This window comes from Adiantum capillus-veneris, chromosome 21, assembly GCF_014529385.1.
Source record: "Adiantum capillus-veneris isolate H3 chromosome 21, ASM1452938v2, whole genome shotgun sequence".
In the NCBI taxonomy this organism is placed as follows: Eukaryota; Viridiplantae; Streptophyta; class Polypodiopsida; order Polypodiales; family Pteridaceae; genus Adiantum; species Adiantum capillus-veneris.
The window spans coordinates 16,729,085-16,744,507 of record NC_140951.1 but is presented as its reverse complement, the minus strand read 5'-3'; the positions used below and the strand labels follow the sequence as shown (position 1 = coordinate 16,744,507).

At 49.0% G+C, this 15,423-nt stretch overlaps 1 protein-coding gene across 5 annotated transcripts in view; it reads right to left on the bottom strand.

Annotated features, from left to right (window-relative positions):
* PDE318 (P-loop containing nucleoside triphosphate hydrolases superfamily protein) overlaps positions 1-15,423 on the bottom strand; it is a 189,141-nt gene that overhangs the window by 141,833 nt on the left and 31,885 nt on the right. For 3 of the 5 annotated variants that reach the window (XM_086493189.1, XM_086493185.1, XM_086493187.1), the window contains exon 2: positions 8,182-8,358. In XM_086493189.1, coding sequence (XP_086349315.1) covers positions 8,182-8,338 — 157 coding nt within the window. In that variant the 5' untranslated portion in view covers positions 8,339-8,358. Of the gene's footprint in view, positions 1-8,181; positions 8,359-8,744; positions 8,801-9,083; positions 9,100-15,423 lie in introns of all 5 variants that reach the window. The other 2 variants (XM_086493186.1, XM_086493188.1) reach the window with 2 other exon arrangements.

Here is a 15,423-nt window from a genome sequence, read left to right as displayed (position 1 = left end):
AGATACCATCCCACACAGCTCCACAGCACACACTCCACACACCACCATCCATTTCACACATGAGCTAGCCTCTCTTTACTCGGCCGAGGTCGAGCATGGCCTATGCCTCCTCCACCCATCCACACCACTCTCAGTTCTCACATCACATATCTCTTCTGTTCTCCACACTTCAGCTATTAGCTCTTTTCCACACACCACTCACACAGGACGCACTCCCCCCCCCCGGGACTATGCCTCAGAACCGCTGGTATGATGATGAGTGCAGAGAGCTATACCGACGCCTCCGTGCACGGCGAGCCTTAGGAGAGATCACAGAGAGAGAGGCCAGACGGCATATGAAGACGCTGACACGCCAAAAGCGGCGAGCATTCAAAGAGGCACAGGAGCTTGAGCTATACCGCCTATTCACGAGCATGGATAGCGCGACGGCATGGCGCACCCTGCGCGAGCCACGTCCGACTACAGCTATTGAGGATCCACAGATATGGCATGATTATGCAGAGCGACTTTATGAGGTGCCAGGGCAGCCTCCTATCCCACAGCCACACGAGCCACGCCCCACGTGCTCCTCCTTCTTTACAGCAGAGATGGTAGAGAGGGCCATACGCCGCATGCAGCACAGACGATCAGCTGACCATACTGGATTACAGAGTGAGCACATCATTTATGCGGCCTCCACTATAGCCCCGTTGATTGCACATGTCTTCAACCGGGCTATAGGGGAGGGCTTCCCAGAGGAGTGGACACAGCACACCATAGTGCCTATCCACAAATCTGGCGACACCCTGGACCCAGGGAACTACAGGACTATCATGATTGGCCACACGATGGCCAAGCTATATGGAGCAGTACTTGAGGCACAGCTCAGCTGCTACGCAGAGATCGAGGGTTTACGAGCTCCAGGCCAGGCAGGTTTCAGACGAGCTTTCTCCACCACTGATCACATCTTCGTTCTGCGCTGCCTCATTGATGGGGCAAAGGCGCGGAAGAAGAGGCTTTACTGCTGCTTTGTGGATTTCCGCAAGGCCTTTGACACAGTCCCACGCGAGAGACTCTTCCAGCGCCTTCACAGCATTGGGGTACCAGCAGAGATGATTTGGGCCATATATGCTCTCTACGAGAGGGTGACGGGTCGAGTTCGTTGCCCAGGCGGTTTTTCAGAGACCATTGCTAGCACCATTGGTGTTAAGCAAGGATGCCCACTCTCCCCGACACTCTTTGGGCTCTACATCGACGAGATCTCCGACTACATAATGCGAGCAGGAGGAGAGGGGAGCGACTTGGCAGGTACTCCGGTCCACATCATGTTATATGCTGATGATATTGTGTTGATTTCAGAGTCACCCGAGGGCTTGCAACGCCATCTTGAGGCCTTGGACGAATTCAGCACACACAGGGGGTTGACTGTGAACCTTGGCAAAACCAAAGTTATGATCTTTCACACATCCAGTGCAGTGAGGAGCGCTGCCACCTTCACAGCAGCAGGAGGACAGGTTGATGTAGTCACCTCCTATGTCTACCTTGGCATCACATTCACCAGCCTACGAGGACCCTTCACTATGAGGCAGGTTGCTGCTGACAGGCTCACCCGAGGATATGCAGCTCTGGCCATGCTAAAGCGGAGATGCCACCAGGCACACTTTCAGGAGCCCCGCACGAAGGGGTGGCTTTTCAACACCTTAGTCACCCCGGCCTTGATGTACTCGGCGGCAGTATGGGCACCAGGATTGACAGCTGACCAGTGGACACAGCTTGAGAGGCCACAGGTATGTATGATCTCACGCTTGCTCCGCAGCAAGAAGACAGTGCCACATGACATTATTAGAGCCGAGCTCGCCACACCACCTATGGTTGTAGAGGCACTATTCCAGACAGTCTGCTTCATCCAAAGGATGAGAGAGCTACCTCCTGACAGACTTACTCGTAGAGCATTTGAGGCAGCTATACAGCTATCAGAGAGTGGGCATGAGAGAGCATGGTACTCACAGGTCAGAGCATGGTTTGAGGGACACGGTCTTGACATGGAGAGCCTACCACCATTCCAGTACGACCCCCACTCACCATATGTTCACCTCTCTCGCAGTGAGAGGAACTTGGTATTGAGACAGGATCTGTGGCAGCTATACACTAGGAGAGTCTGGGAGTCACCTGGCTTGGGGACGAGGATGTCAGATTACAGAGACCAGTTTCTCACCATATTGTCTGGGGGGTTCATACAGAGACCACGCTACATGGACACATATATGCCACATAGCTCACGGGTGGCGATTGGTCAGCTGAGAGTGGCTTCACACAGGTTAGAGATTGAGATCGGGAGACATACTGGTGTTCCCAGGGAGGAGCGAGTCTGCAAAGCCTGCACAGAGGAGGTGGAGAGTGAGGAGCACTTTGTATGTAGATGCAGAGCATACACTGAGATCAGAGGCAGGTATGAGGCCTTATTCAGAGGACAGCCCACTCTCCGAGAGATCATGGACTCTCGAGATCAGAGACAGCTCGGACGTTTCTTACTAGAGATACAGAGCCATCGGGACACACTACTACAGCCACACACAGCTACACAGACAGAGGGGAGACAGTCGCAGCTCACAGACTTCTTTCAGAGGATTGCCGCCCCCCCCTCACCAGACACTCAGAGGGGAGTGACACTCCCACAGGCGGAGGTGAGCCGAGCTAGACGACGACCACGAGTCAAAGGCTACAGGGGCGCGAGCTCCCACCACCGACAGATCGAGGAGATCCAAGCCCGGGAGCGCCGTGCCACTGAGGAGCGAGTGGCTCAGATGAGGGCCGACCCGACAGCTTTCATCCGGGTAGCCTTGGCACCACACCCGCCCATGTACCACATCTTACATCCCCCCATTAGTACAGGATGGAGCTAGATAGCTTGATGCATTCTCATGATTGTACTACCTTGAGCATATAGACATGCATATACCCCTAGAGATAGAGCTCCATCCCTCCTCAGATACTCCACTACCTACATTCAGTTCAATTTTGTATCAGTTTTTGTTTCATTTGTCTTTCCGATAGACGGATGACATACACACCATGTACATTTGATTTGTCTCATAGGCCGATTTCGGCCTGACATAGACGTTAAAAATCTTTCTTTCTTTCTTTCTTCTTTCTCTCTCTCTCTCTCTCTTTTTGATTTACAGACGGATGGGGGCAGCCGAGCCTGTATATACAGTGGAGGAGATCACCACTTTATTGACGGAGATCTTGCATGGGGCAGCAGCAGAGGCATACCCACACACTCAACCAGGTCAGAGAAGACGTTCTGGGAACATGCCTCAGAATAGTTGGTATGATGAGGAGTGCAGAGAGATGAGAGTTCAGATTCAGAGCGAGCTTATACTTGGAGTCATTACATATAGACAGTCTCGGATTGCCCTTCGGCGTTTAGTGCGACGGAAGAAGCCGGCCTTTTTAGCCCACATGGAACGTGATTTGTATCAGCTCTTTTTGAGCCGAGATTCAGGTGAGGCCTGGCGTCTCTTCCATGAGCACTCACCTCCTCCAGTGATTACCTCTCCCGAGATTTGGGGTCAATATGCAGCATCATTATATACAGTACTTGGGCAACCACCATTACCAGACCCTCTAGAGCCATGTCCAGCCACTAGTACCTTCTTTACCACTGAGATGGTGAAGAACGCCATTGACAGGATGAGGACTAGGAGAGCATATGATCATGATGGTTTGGTGGCAGAGCACTTGATACATGCTAGAGATTTACTGTCAGAGGTTCTTGCGTGGTTGTTTAACCGTGTCATGTGTGAGGGACTACCCGAGTCCTGGAGATTATCTACTATTGTACCTCTTTTCAAGGCAGGGGACCCCACAGTACCAGGGAACTACCGTACTATTAGGATAGGGCACACATTGGCACGGTTGTATGCATCCATTCTTGAACAGCAACTGAGTAAATGGGCAGAAAATGAGGGCATACGAGCAGCAGGACAGGCTGGATTCAGGAGGGGTTTCTCCACTTTGGACCACATTCTTACACTCAGAGCCATTATTGAGGAGGGTCGGGCACATGGGAGACGGATGTATTGTTGCTTTGTGGACTTCCGCAAGGCATTTGACACAGTGCCAAGGGCCAGATTGATGCACAGGCTACTGAAGTTGGGAGTACCCACAGAGATCATATGGGGGACCATGGCTTTATACGGCTCAGTGACTGGCCAGGTACACACTCTTGAGGGGATTTCTGACATTGTTCATTCCACTATTGGAGTGAAACAGGGGTGTCCTTTGTCCCCTACACTTTTTGGTATGTATGTAGATGAGGTCTCTGACTACATTGACAGAGAGGGTGACAGAGGCGCTCAGCTGGCAGGGACATGGATCCCTTTATTATTATATGCTGATGATATTGTGTTAATGTCAGAGTCGCCAGAGGGCATGCAAAGACATTTGGATACATTGCACAACTTAGCAGAGGATAGTGGACTGTCTGTGAACCTTGGTAAAACCAAGGTTATGGTGTTTAACACCACACCACAGTGGGTCAAGAGATCGGCACCTACACTCGTATATAGCCAGGACACTGTGGAGTACACAGATGAATATACATATCTGGGGGTGGTATTCACGGGACCGAGGTTTACCCTGAGGAGAGCAGTAGAGACTAGACTATCCAGAGCCTATGCGGCATTAGGAGGGCTAGAGAGGATGTGTTCGCAGGTTCAGTTTCAAGAACCACGAACAAAACTATGGCTCTTTGATACTTTGGTTGCTTCAGCTATGCTTTATGGGGTCCAAGTTTGGGGACCATCTGTGAATCATGACAGTTGGAGGAACATGGAGAGACCATTGGTATTTATGATATCCCGGATGATTAGAGCCAAGGCCTCTGTACCACATGCGATTATTTGAGCGGAGGTAGCCGCCCCTCCTATAGAGATTGAGGCTCTTACCAGATCAGTCTCCTTTATGCACAGACTATGGGATACACATAGAGGCAGATATACTAGACTGGCTCTTGAGTCCTTTAGACAGTTAGCGATGCAGGGAGATGCATCATGTTGGTATGCACAGATGACCTCATGGTTTCAGAGGCATGGTCTCAGCATGGATAGATTGCCTCCCTTTCAGTATTCCCTAGATGCACCATCCCTGCCAGTCACACGGACGGAGATCACTAGACTCATTCGACAGGATCTTATACAGTTGGACACCAGGAGGACATGGGTAGAGCCGATACAGGAGTTGGGCACGAAGATGGCTTTCTACAAAGAGCACCTTCTCCAACTTTCAGGGGATGGGTTTGTGACTCGTCCGAGCTACATGGACACTCATTTATCTCATGATCTGCGATGTGCTATTGGTCAGATTCGCACATCCTCACACCAGCTAGAGATTGAGACGGGTAGATTAGAGGGATACCACCAGAGTCTAGGATATGTCAACTATGCGGTAGAGAGCCAGAGACAGAGCTACACTACATATGCCATTGCACTGTGTATTATGAGATACGAGGGCGCTTCCATTGCTTATTCAGGGAGGGTTTTGGACCCCTAGATAGAGTCATGAGGTATCAGGACCAGAGATGCCTTGGCTTATATCTACTTGAGCTACACCGACATAGAGACAGTCTGTTGGGGAGACATGGAGTACGACAGTCGCAGAGACAGATCACAGACTTCTTTGGATCGAGGGAGCCAAGAGACCAACCACTGGCACAGGGTTGTACCCGCATTCATACCAGAGGCACCCTCATTGACAGGGCGATTGAGCTCGGGAGATCGAGACGACCACGACCGAGACACAGGAGCACACTACATTGACGGAGACTCCCGCAGAAGATCAGAGGCATTCTAGCATGACACCCAGATTGTCATTGAGGGCCTATTCTACATTTTCACATTTCACATTTCACACTTCATTTTCAGTTTTCATTTTTACTTTCAGTACTTTTTGTACCTGTACTTCAGACATTGTATTAGATTCACCACTTTGTATCTGATGGTCTCATAGGTCATTTTGGCCTTTTGAAGACGTTAATATATCATTTCATTTCTCTCTCTCTCTCTCTCTCTCTCTCTCTCTCTCTCTCTCTCTCTCTCTCTCTCTCTCTCTCTCTCTCTCTCTCTCTCTCTCTCTAGAATCATGCAATACCAAGATCAAAGATGCTTAGGCTTGTACCTACTGGAACTACATCGGCACAGGGATAATCTAATGAGAAGACAAAGAGCACTACAGCCTCAGAGGCAGATCACAGATTTCTTCGGATCGAGTGAAGCAGGAGTGGAAGGGGAAGCAGGAGGCCAGCAGCCAACACAAAGGAGTACCCACATTCATACCAAAGGCACCCTAATTGACAGAGCGATTGAGCTTAGGAAATCGAGACGACCAAGACCAAGAGGCAGAAGCACACTTCACCGGAGGAGACTACAACAAAGGATTAAAAGCATTCTAGCCAGACACCTAGAATGCTCCTAAGATGTTTATTTAATACTTTGTATTTAGTTTTTCACATTCACTTTCACACTTTTCACACCTAGTACTTTAGTACTAAGGTACCCAGACATTGTAACAGATTCGCCACTTTGTATCAGTTTGGTCTCATAGGTCATTCTGGCCTTTTGAAGACGTTTATATAACATTTCATTTCATTTCTCTCTCTCTCTCTCTCTCTCTCTCTCTCTCTCTCTCTCTCTCTCTCTCTCTCTCTCTCTCTCTCTCTCTCTCTCTCTCTTCGAGTTGTTTTGAAGTGCTACAAGTTTGTTCCAATCTGTTCTTTTCAGTTGGCACGTGGTGCTCTCCTGCTACACAATTCCCTATTGTAAGCCATATTTCTATGAAGAAAGAAATAAAGTGTATTTCACCTCAATTGTTCTTCGCTCGAGAGAGAGGTGTGTCTAAATAGAGCTCACTCTCGAGTCTTGATGAGGGTTGTTTCCAATTGATTGAAAAGAATGAGCATTGTTTTACTAAGTCACTTTTAGCTAAACTACCACTTGAACAACCCGGAGACAGAGAATTGATCTAATAACACGCAAATCTCCTCCGAGCCAACCCAATACCAGGTAAGCTTGACTCAGCAAGAAGAGATTCTCAAGCAAGTGAATGAGCTTTTAGAGAAGGGTCTCATACAATGAAGCACTCCTTATCACTCTCCAGTTCTTCTGGTCTCATATACTACAGATCTTCACAATCAAAAATCACTTTCCACTTTCAGAAATCAATGATATTCTTGATAAGTTACAAGGTACACGTATCTTAAGCCACATAGCTCCCAAAGATGTGCATAAGACCGGTTTTGGCACAACCTTCGTACTGTATGAGTTCTTGGTGATGCAATTTGGCTTAACCAGTGCACTTACCACATTCAGTCGAATCTATCCTTCTTTAGACCTTACCAGCATTTTACTGGAGTGTTCTTTTATGACATTCTAGTCTTCTCTAAGTTAGACAGTAACATCATATGCACTTGACTATCGGGTTTCGAGCATTGTGAAAGCATGAGTTACATATAAATTCCAAGAAAAGCAAGTTTTTTGCTACATGGACCCTATAGTATCTCACAATTAGGTGAGAATGAACGTGGCAAAGATACAAGTTGCCAAGATATAATGCCAATGTCACCAATAATCATGGTGAATCCTTTCTTCCATTTGTCTATGTCTACAATCTTATTTTTCAACCACAAAAAATCAAAGTGCAATGCTGATTTCAAGGCCCCATATCTATCCTTCTCAACCTTGTAAGCAAAAATGTTAGGAGATATTGGATTGCTTTCGAGTGATGCGACGACTGTTCCAAATTGTGTTTTCACCCATTGCACATAGATAACCTGAAATATATTGGTTAATAGCTAATACCTTGTCAAGCACCAGTCAATATCCTTGATATCAGAGGAAACAGCACTCTCCACAAACCCTTCAAATCACATTCATTCCGAAACCTACTTAAAAGCTCCTTGTGAACGGCCATTCATGATACTTTTCTATTCAACCTGTACATATCACACTTTTGTACATAGGCATTGACAGTTCCCTTCCATAATACCAACATGTTACAATTAAGCATCCATAAGTGAACCAACTCAAGTCCTTGTCATGCATTTTGCAGCTTCAAAGAAAGAGTTGCAGACTAGTGTACGACAATACCTCTTTCAAGCTTTATACATGCACAAGAAAGCTGACAATAACAATGCAAGAGTACTACCTGAGAGAAGAGAAGGCGGTGTAGCAGCCAAACGCAGACCAGGTTCCGTCCCGATGCAGCATGGGGAATAAAGACGTGTTTTGAAAACGGCATATGCTCGAGTGGGCAACCATGGCAAGCTCGAGGCACACGATGTGAGTTTGCAAGCAAACCTCATATGCGCACTAATATAATTATCTGGTATGATCACACGGCAAGCATAAGACCAGTACTAAGTTTGCGGCTCTGTCAGTGCAGCAAGCAAAAACTAGAATGCTTCATTAGCTACATGAGGGAGAGAAGAAGAAAAAGCACGTGAAGAGATTTACAAGTGATACTCTGTAAAAAAAAAAGTGAGAGATGAAGAGAAATAGTATCAAATATCTTAATCAAATAAATATGAATGTTAGCATGCAAGAAATCTTTTGTCAACTACTTCATTAGTTACATTGGAAATGAGTTAGTGGAGACGAATAAATGTATAAGAGGCGGGGTAGAGTGAGTACACCGACAATTGAACGTCAATGAAACAATAATATAATAAGGCTCGACACTCAATGGAAGAAATTGAAACAATTCTGTACCCAGTGCTTAGTCTCCCTGTTTGTACAGATGAGAGGCGGACTATGGATGCTAGTATCTTGCAAAGAACAGGTACAAATCGTTAGAAAAAATGTAGTATAGTTTCGAAGGAACTCAAAGTGCTCTCATTATTGTTGTGTGTTCTTCCATTCTTATGTTATAGTAATTTTTTATTTTAAAGCAAGTTTCCTTGCACGGGTTGAGCTGCACAAGCCTCCCCAATTTTTATAATACGTGGGAACGTGCTATCCCACAACAACATGCAAATTCCAGTGTATTCATTCTCTACATTCTTCATGGTCAGGAGCCCTCTCTGCAAACGTACAAGAGTTGCGTCTAACCTTCTTTATATGTTGACTGCAATGAACAACCATAACTTGATGATGGTATGAAATTTGAATAGGATGCATGAAGGAATCTAACTTTGAAACTTTTTTTGGTGAAATCAAAATCAGAAAGATTTTCGAGTATTTGTACTAACCAAAGTACCATACTATTTCACAATAAAGGTTTGTCAATTGTCATAACCTACCAAATGCTGCCATCAAAACTCTCACTTTGCATCAGGTTAAAACAGTCCAGAGCATCCTCACCGCAACGAAGTGGGACATATCATAACATCCTCCACAAAAAGCATTTTTTCATTTCCATGAGGAACTACATTGGGTATACATATCAACCAAAGCATTGCTAAGCACCACATCTTTTTCCAGCAGCCCACAATTAGCAGTCTCATTGTGAATTTTCACACTCATGCAAAAGTCTCACATTAGGCCTAAGATGGTGGACTCTAATGTTTGAAAGAAAGATTTTTATGTTGTTATTTGTCTTGTTTTGTTTTCTCCTGTCGTACTTAAACCATGAGACCATAAAGAGAGGGCAAGATCTTTTACCAAAAAAAGAAGCTCTGTGGATGAGGTATGTAATCCCTCTAGTATCAATCAGCCTTCAACAAGTCGCAAAAAGTTTTCTGGGATTTCTAGGAGCGTTCTTGCTCCATCAACAAACAAGAAGCCACCGTTGCATAAAAATTTGCACCATTGTTCAACATCAAATATAGCTAGATAGACCTGACGTGCGCTCGCTGCTCGCTGTTGCTCGTCTTCGCCATCGCTTTCCTGCCCCCCAGCCCCTCCCACTGCCCTTCAGCGCGCAGCCCCCCTGCCTGCCCGCCTCCTCTGCCCTGCGCACACAGTTCCGCCCTCAGCTGTGCGCAGCCCGCCCGCTTGTCCCCCCGCCTCCTCCTGCCCAGTGTGTCCCACGTGCTGCCCGCCTGCTGTGCGCAGCCCTCAGCCCGCCCCCTTTAGCCCTGCACTCGCAAAACCCCCCCTCCCCCCGCCTCGGTTTTAGCCTCCCCTTCTTTCAACCTTCCTGTTTTTCTCTTCGCCTTCATTGATAGGCAGCTTCGGCCCTACTTGGCTCTGCTGGGTTTGGCCTATCGCTGTTGTTTCTTCGTTGACATCGTCCGCCTCTTCCATTCTTCTGAAACAGACACAGAATGGCGGCTCCTGCTCCACCTTAGAGGGACTCAACGGAAGCCCCCTCGCCGAACACTGCGGAGTCGACCATTCGACTTGCTCTTTCGCCGACCGAGCAAGCGAGCTTAGAGGCAGAGGTGGCGCACCTCTAGGCCACCTCTGTTATCTGCAAGATTATCGGCACCAAACCTAGCAGAGGGGAGGTGTGAGATCTCCTCTAGGCCCGCCTTTTAGCCGAGGTGGGCAAGATCATCGGCGTATAGCTTCTTGGGCGCGGCTACTATCAAATAGAGTTTGAGTCTTTCGAGATTGCATCCAAGGTCATTGGGATGAGCCCCCTGACCATTCGAGCAGCTAGAGCTCACTGTCGGTAGTGGAGCCATGGATTTGATCCGACTACATATGTTCTTGTTGAGGAGGCAGACCTCCCCATCTCAGTCTGCTTCCCAGGTTTGAGAGAGAGTACCTCCCGCTCCTTTCTAGGATTGGCTCAGAGATTGAGACTGTCCTAGAGACACCTCGCACGGTAGCTTCTGCAGCTGCCAAGGCAACTGGCATAGCTTCAGTACACATTCTGGTGCGTGACACCCACGCCCTCCCGAAGGTCGTTCTTCTCCCTCGGGTGAGTGGTGGTTAGCTCCGCCAAACTGTGGAGTATTCAAGCCTCCCGAACCAGTGCTTATCTAGCAAAGGCCTATCCAGGGAGGCGGCCCAGACCTTTGTCACAGATTCAGACCCAGCCTCCTAGGACTGGCCATACACAACACGCAGACACATGGAGCTCAAATTGACCCCTCCTCTGCGCCTGGTGCCCAGGCAAAGGAGGGATGGCAGCAGGTCTGTGGCTATCGCCGCCACGGACCACCACGTCAGTCCTGTGAGAGTGCGCGTGTGCGGAAGCGTGAGAGAGAGAGAGAGAGAGAGAGAGAGAGAGAGAGTAGACACAAACACCAGAGATGGTGAAGAGGGGGCGATCAGCCCCCCACTGACTACCATGAGCAAAAGACCCAATACAATCAAAAGACCCAATACCCACCTTGCCCCATAAATAGGTGCCCAAGGGGAGGTAGGGCAAGGCCTGATGAAAATCCCCACAACCCAACAGAAAAATGATATATGGAAATATATGTGGACGCCCATACAAAAGTGGGCAGCCGGCCCCAAACTCGGGCGGCCGAACCAGGTACAACCTAGACTATGGGTGGCCAGCCCGGAGACATACTAGCCGTACAAGTATGCCCTAGACTTGTGAAGCAGCAGAGTGGTGTAAGTCTAACACCCCCTCTCAACACCAGATGCTGAACAAACGGCGTGAAGCCGAAGATGAGAGGCAAATGATGAAGATGTCTGCTGCGATGTCCACTGAAGGACAATACTCCATGAGTGTAGCAGCAGTCTGTGGTGTCACAACCGCCGAGAAATCTCCATGGAAAGATGCCATCACGAGCAGTGTAGCAAACTGTTGTACTCCGCCAATACAGTGTGAAGATACTATGTGAAGGTTCCGAACTGAGTATGAAAACAACTCCTTGTCGTGAAAGAAGTGCCAAGGATCTGTGGTGTCTATAGTCAAACCGTTTGGAGAACCGTCATGAGAATGACCGGAAGCCTGTCAATGCATGAACCTGCAACCCAGTATGGCCAGGTGGCTAAGCTATGTAAAACTCCAAGAAGGCCAGATGTAGCAATCTGCGCCGTAAACTCCTCCGAATCAAGGAAAGCCAGACTAAACAGTCTGCACTGTAGAAGCTACCGTAAGCTGCAGAAGCCACCGGGAGACCGCACAGACCACCACCGGATGGTAACCTGTCAATAGGTAGGGTAATCCAAGACGAGGGGAAGGCCAGACTCAACAGCTTGCGCTGTGAAGAGCCTCTGAGAAGAGGTGTGGTCAGACCAAGCTATCTGCACCGTAATCATCCTGTATGAAGTAGGGAAGCCAGACTGAGCAGTCTACATTGTGAATATCCTCTAAGAAGAGGCAAGGCCAGACCAATCTGTCTGCGCCGTCTTGCCTATATCTCCTGCCTCCAATCCTTAGTGTCAACCAAAACAGAATCCGTGCCAACAATGCCACCAAACCGCTAGTCAGTGTAGCTCTCAATGCGAATGAGCTGGGAGTGGCCTATTGCCCAGGTCGGGGGATAAGTTTGTTGTAAGTTTACCGAGGGTGAGTGTAAGCGACTCTGAAGGTAGCAATCCAAATGATCAGGAGTGTAGAAGAGCAACTGCACTACCATTCAAAGCTCCGGGTGACTCCGAATGTAGTCGGGGGATGCTTGATCTCCCGCATCTCGCGGGGAAACTATCCAAGAGAGTCCAAAGCACTGAAGTCCCACTGCAGTCTGTAGATCCAAGCAATGAACTTGTCCAAGAAGAGATCCAAGATCCTCTCCCCTAAGTCCATGTAGATGCTCATGTGTAAGCAAGTGATCTAATGTGTCGAGGTCAAGTGGTAAGTGTCTCTCCACCCAAGATGGTGGTGTCTTCTCTGGGAATGTCGTGATCCCATATGCCATGAGCATGGCCATATCTCGTGTGAACTCCTGTGATGAGTGCATAGGTGTGTCCATAGCAAACCACGAGTCATCACCCCCTCTAGAGTGTGCAACCGCCGAATGATGACTGGAATGAATGGATCTCCCAAGGATCGTACGCCCGTAGATGATCAAGCCAATGTCGAAGATATCGTGTACTGCAACAATCACTAAGAGACCGCATGGACCACCATCGGATGGTGTCCTGGCAGGAGGTAACTTCATCCTCTGTGAAAAACACAAGCCAGGTGGCTGCTGTCCACCCAAAAACGCAACTGCGAGGTGATGAAAACGCTGCTGTCCAGCGATTTTCAGCGTGCTCCGGAGCGGTGCAAAGGGTGTAGGGAAGGGTAGTGAATCACTGTCACTGCCTTAGATGGGCTAAAACAGAGAAAACAGCATGGACCACCATCGAATGGTGTCCTGGCAGGAGGTAACTTCATCCTCTGTGAAAAACACAAGCCATGTGGCTGCTGTCCACCCATAAACGCAACTGCGAGGTGATGAAAACACTGCTGTCCAGCGATTTTCAGCGTGCTCCGGAGCGGTGCAAAGGGTGTAGGGAAGGGTAGTGAATCACTGTCACTGCCTTGGATGGGCTGAAAACAGAGAAAACAGCAAGGGGTAATGGCTGAAATCTGATGAAGACGGAGAGGATACTCGCCAGCAATGCACCAGATGCAAAGCTGGGTAGGTGGTGGTGAGATCCGGGGTCCAGAAGCTGAGCGCTGCCCTCCTGCTACAAAAACGCAAATCAATTTGCAGCCCACTTTTGTTGCATTTTTTGGCACCAAAAACCTTCTGTTTGCTGAAAAAACAAAGGCTTGATGGGTACCCTAGGTGCCCAGCAACTTGTGGAAGGTGTCAACAACACAAAGTGACCAATAAAACCGCTGAAAATTGGCTGAAAACCCAAAAACGCAGATGAAGGTCAAAAACGCAAATGGATCTGGAGGGGTTTTCCGCGACGAAGATGTCCAGAAATGGTAGCGCTAGCAGGGAAATCAGCAGATCTTATGTTTCTTGCAAAAAACGCAGGTTGAGATGAGGTCCTCCGCGATAGAAATGGCTCCCGTTTCTGCGCTTGCCTGGCTGATGCATAAAACGCTGGCAGATCTGGCTCAAGTTGCAAAAACACTGGCTGATCCATCCCTTGAGAGAAGAACCTGATGCGATGTAGCGCCTCAGAATAGCCTGAAGCTATGGATACCATGTGCCCTAGCGACTGATACCATGTGAGAGTACGCGTGTACGGAAGTGTAAGAGAAAGGGGGGGGGGAGGGGGGGGAGAGAGAGAGAGAGAGAGTAGACACAAACGGCAGAGATGGTGAAGAGGGGGCGATCAGCCCCCCACTGACTACCATGAGTAGAAGACCCAATACAATCAGATGTGTGATCTCTGTGAGATGTGGAAGTGGGTACCCCCCTGGCCCCATAAATAGGTGCCCAAGGAGAGTAGGGCAAGGCCTGATGAAAATTCCCACGACCCAACAGCAAAATGATATATGGAAATATATGTGGGCGCCTGGACAAAAGTGGGCGGCCAGCCCCAAACTCGGGCGGCCAAACCAGGTACAACCTAGACTATGGGTGGCCAGCCTTGAGACATACTAGCCGTACAAGTATGCCCTAGACCTGTGAAGCAGCAGAGTGATGTAAGTCTAACAAACCCGCCCCCCCGGTGGTCGCCATACACCAGGCCAGCAGCAGTGGGTTTCCACAAGGAATTGTTTTGAATCCTTGCAGGAGGACAAGACCACAGCTCCTCCCTCCACGTCAGCTTCACCATCGACAACCCCTCCTCCCCCCCCCCCCCATTCCCCTCGTTGCCACTCCCTGCCCTCCCATTCCACCGGTTAGCCCCCCTGCACCTTCACCCTCTCCTACTCCTACCTCACAGCCGGCTCAGGGGGTAGGACCTTCATCGTCTGCTAGGAGGTCTCTTGGCAACGCTTTTGCCACGAGCCGTCTAGTGAGAGAGGAGCAGACTTTCTTACAGACCACCCTTCTGGTGTAGTCGTCTCCCTTTGCCGTTGTCCTTCGAGGGTTGACGAGTTTTGACATACGTCGCCGCTGGGCCTTCTTCGCCTATGACTTCACACGCTTCCTCGACGACTCTTCACCAGACTTTGAGGGGGCTTGCTTCAGAGTCCATGTTCTGTTCCTTACAGCTACGGGGATAGAGGATCTGGACACAGCGGTTGGCTTCTCTTTTCCTCTCTGTGGCAAGAACCAGTCTGAGTGGACTCTGGACTCTACGTTGGACTGCCTTCTGGCTCAAGATCTTGAGTTCTCTCGCCACATGGAAGACTTGGGAGTTACAGATCTGGTACAGACCTTGTGGACGTTGGCCAAGTTCTCGATGACACCTCCGGACACAGCAGGATGTAGACACATTGTGGAACACTTCTTTATTGACACGCGGACCCCACCGTGCTATGTATATATACATGAGGACTCCTGGACAGAGGAGGTAGCCCGGAGGATGGCACGCTCTTCTTGGGCCTGGGTTCGACGGTCTTTACAGTCACGCCTATCTTGGGGCCGCTCGGATGCGGATTACTCCCCATCCAAGCCGGCCTCGAAGATAGCGAGATTGCTGCTGCTGCAGCATCTCTTCTCTCTCATTGATTCCATATGGATTGTCTCATGGAACGTGACGGGAT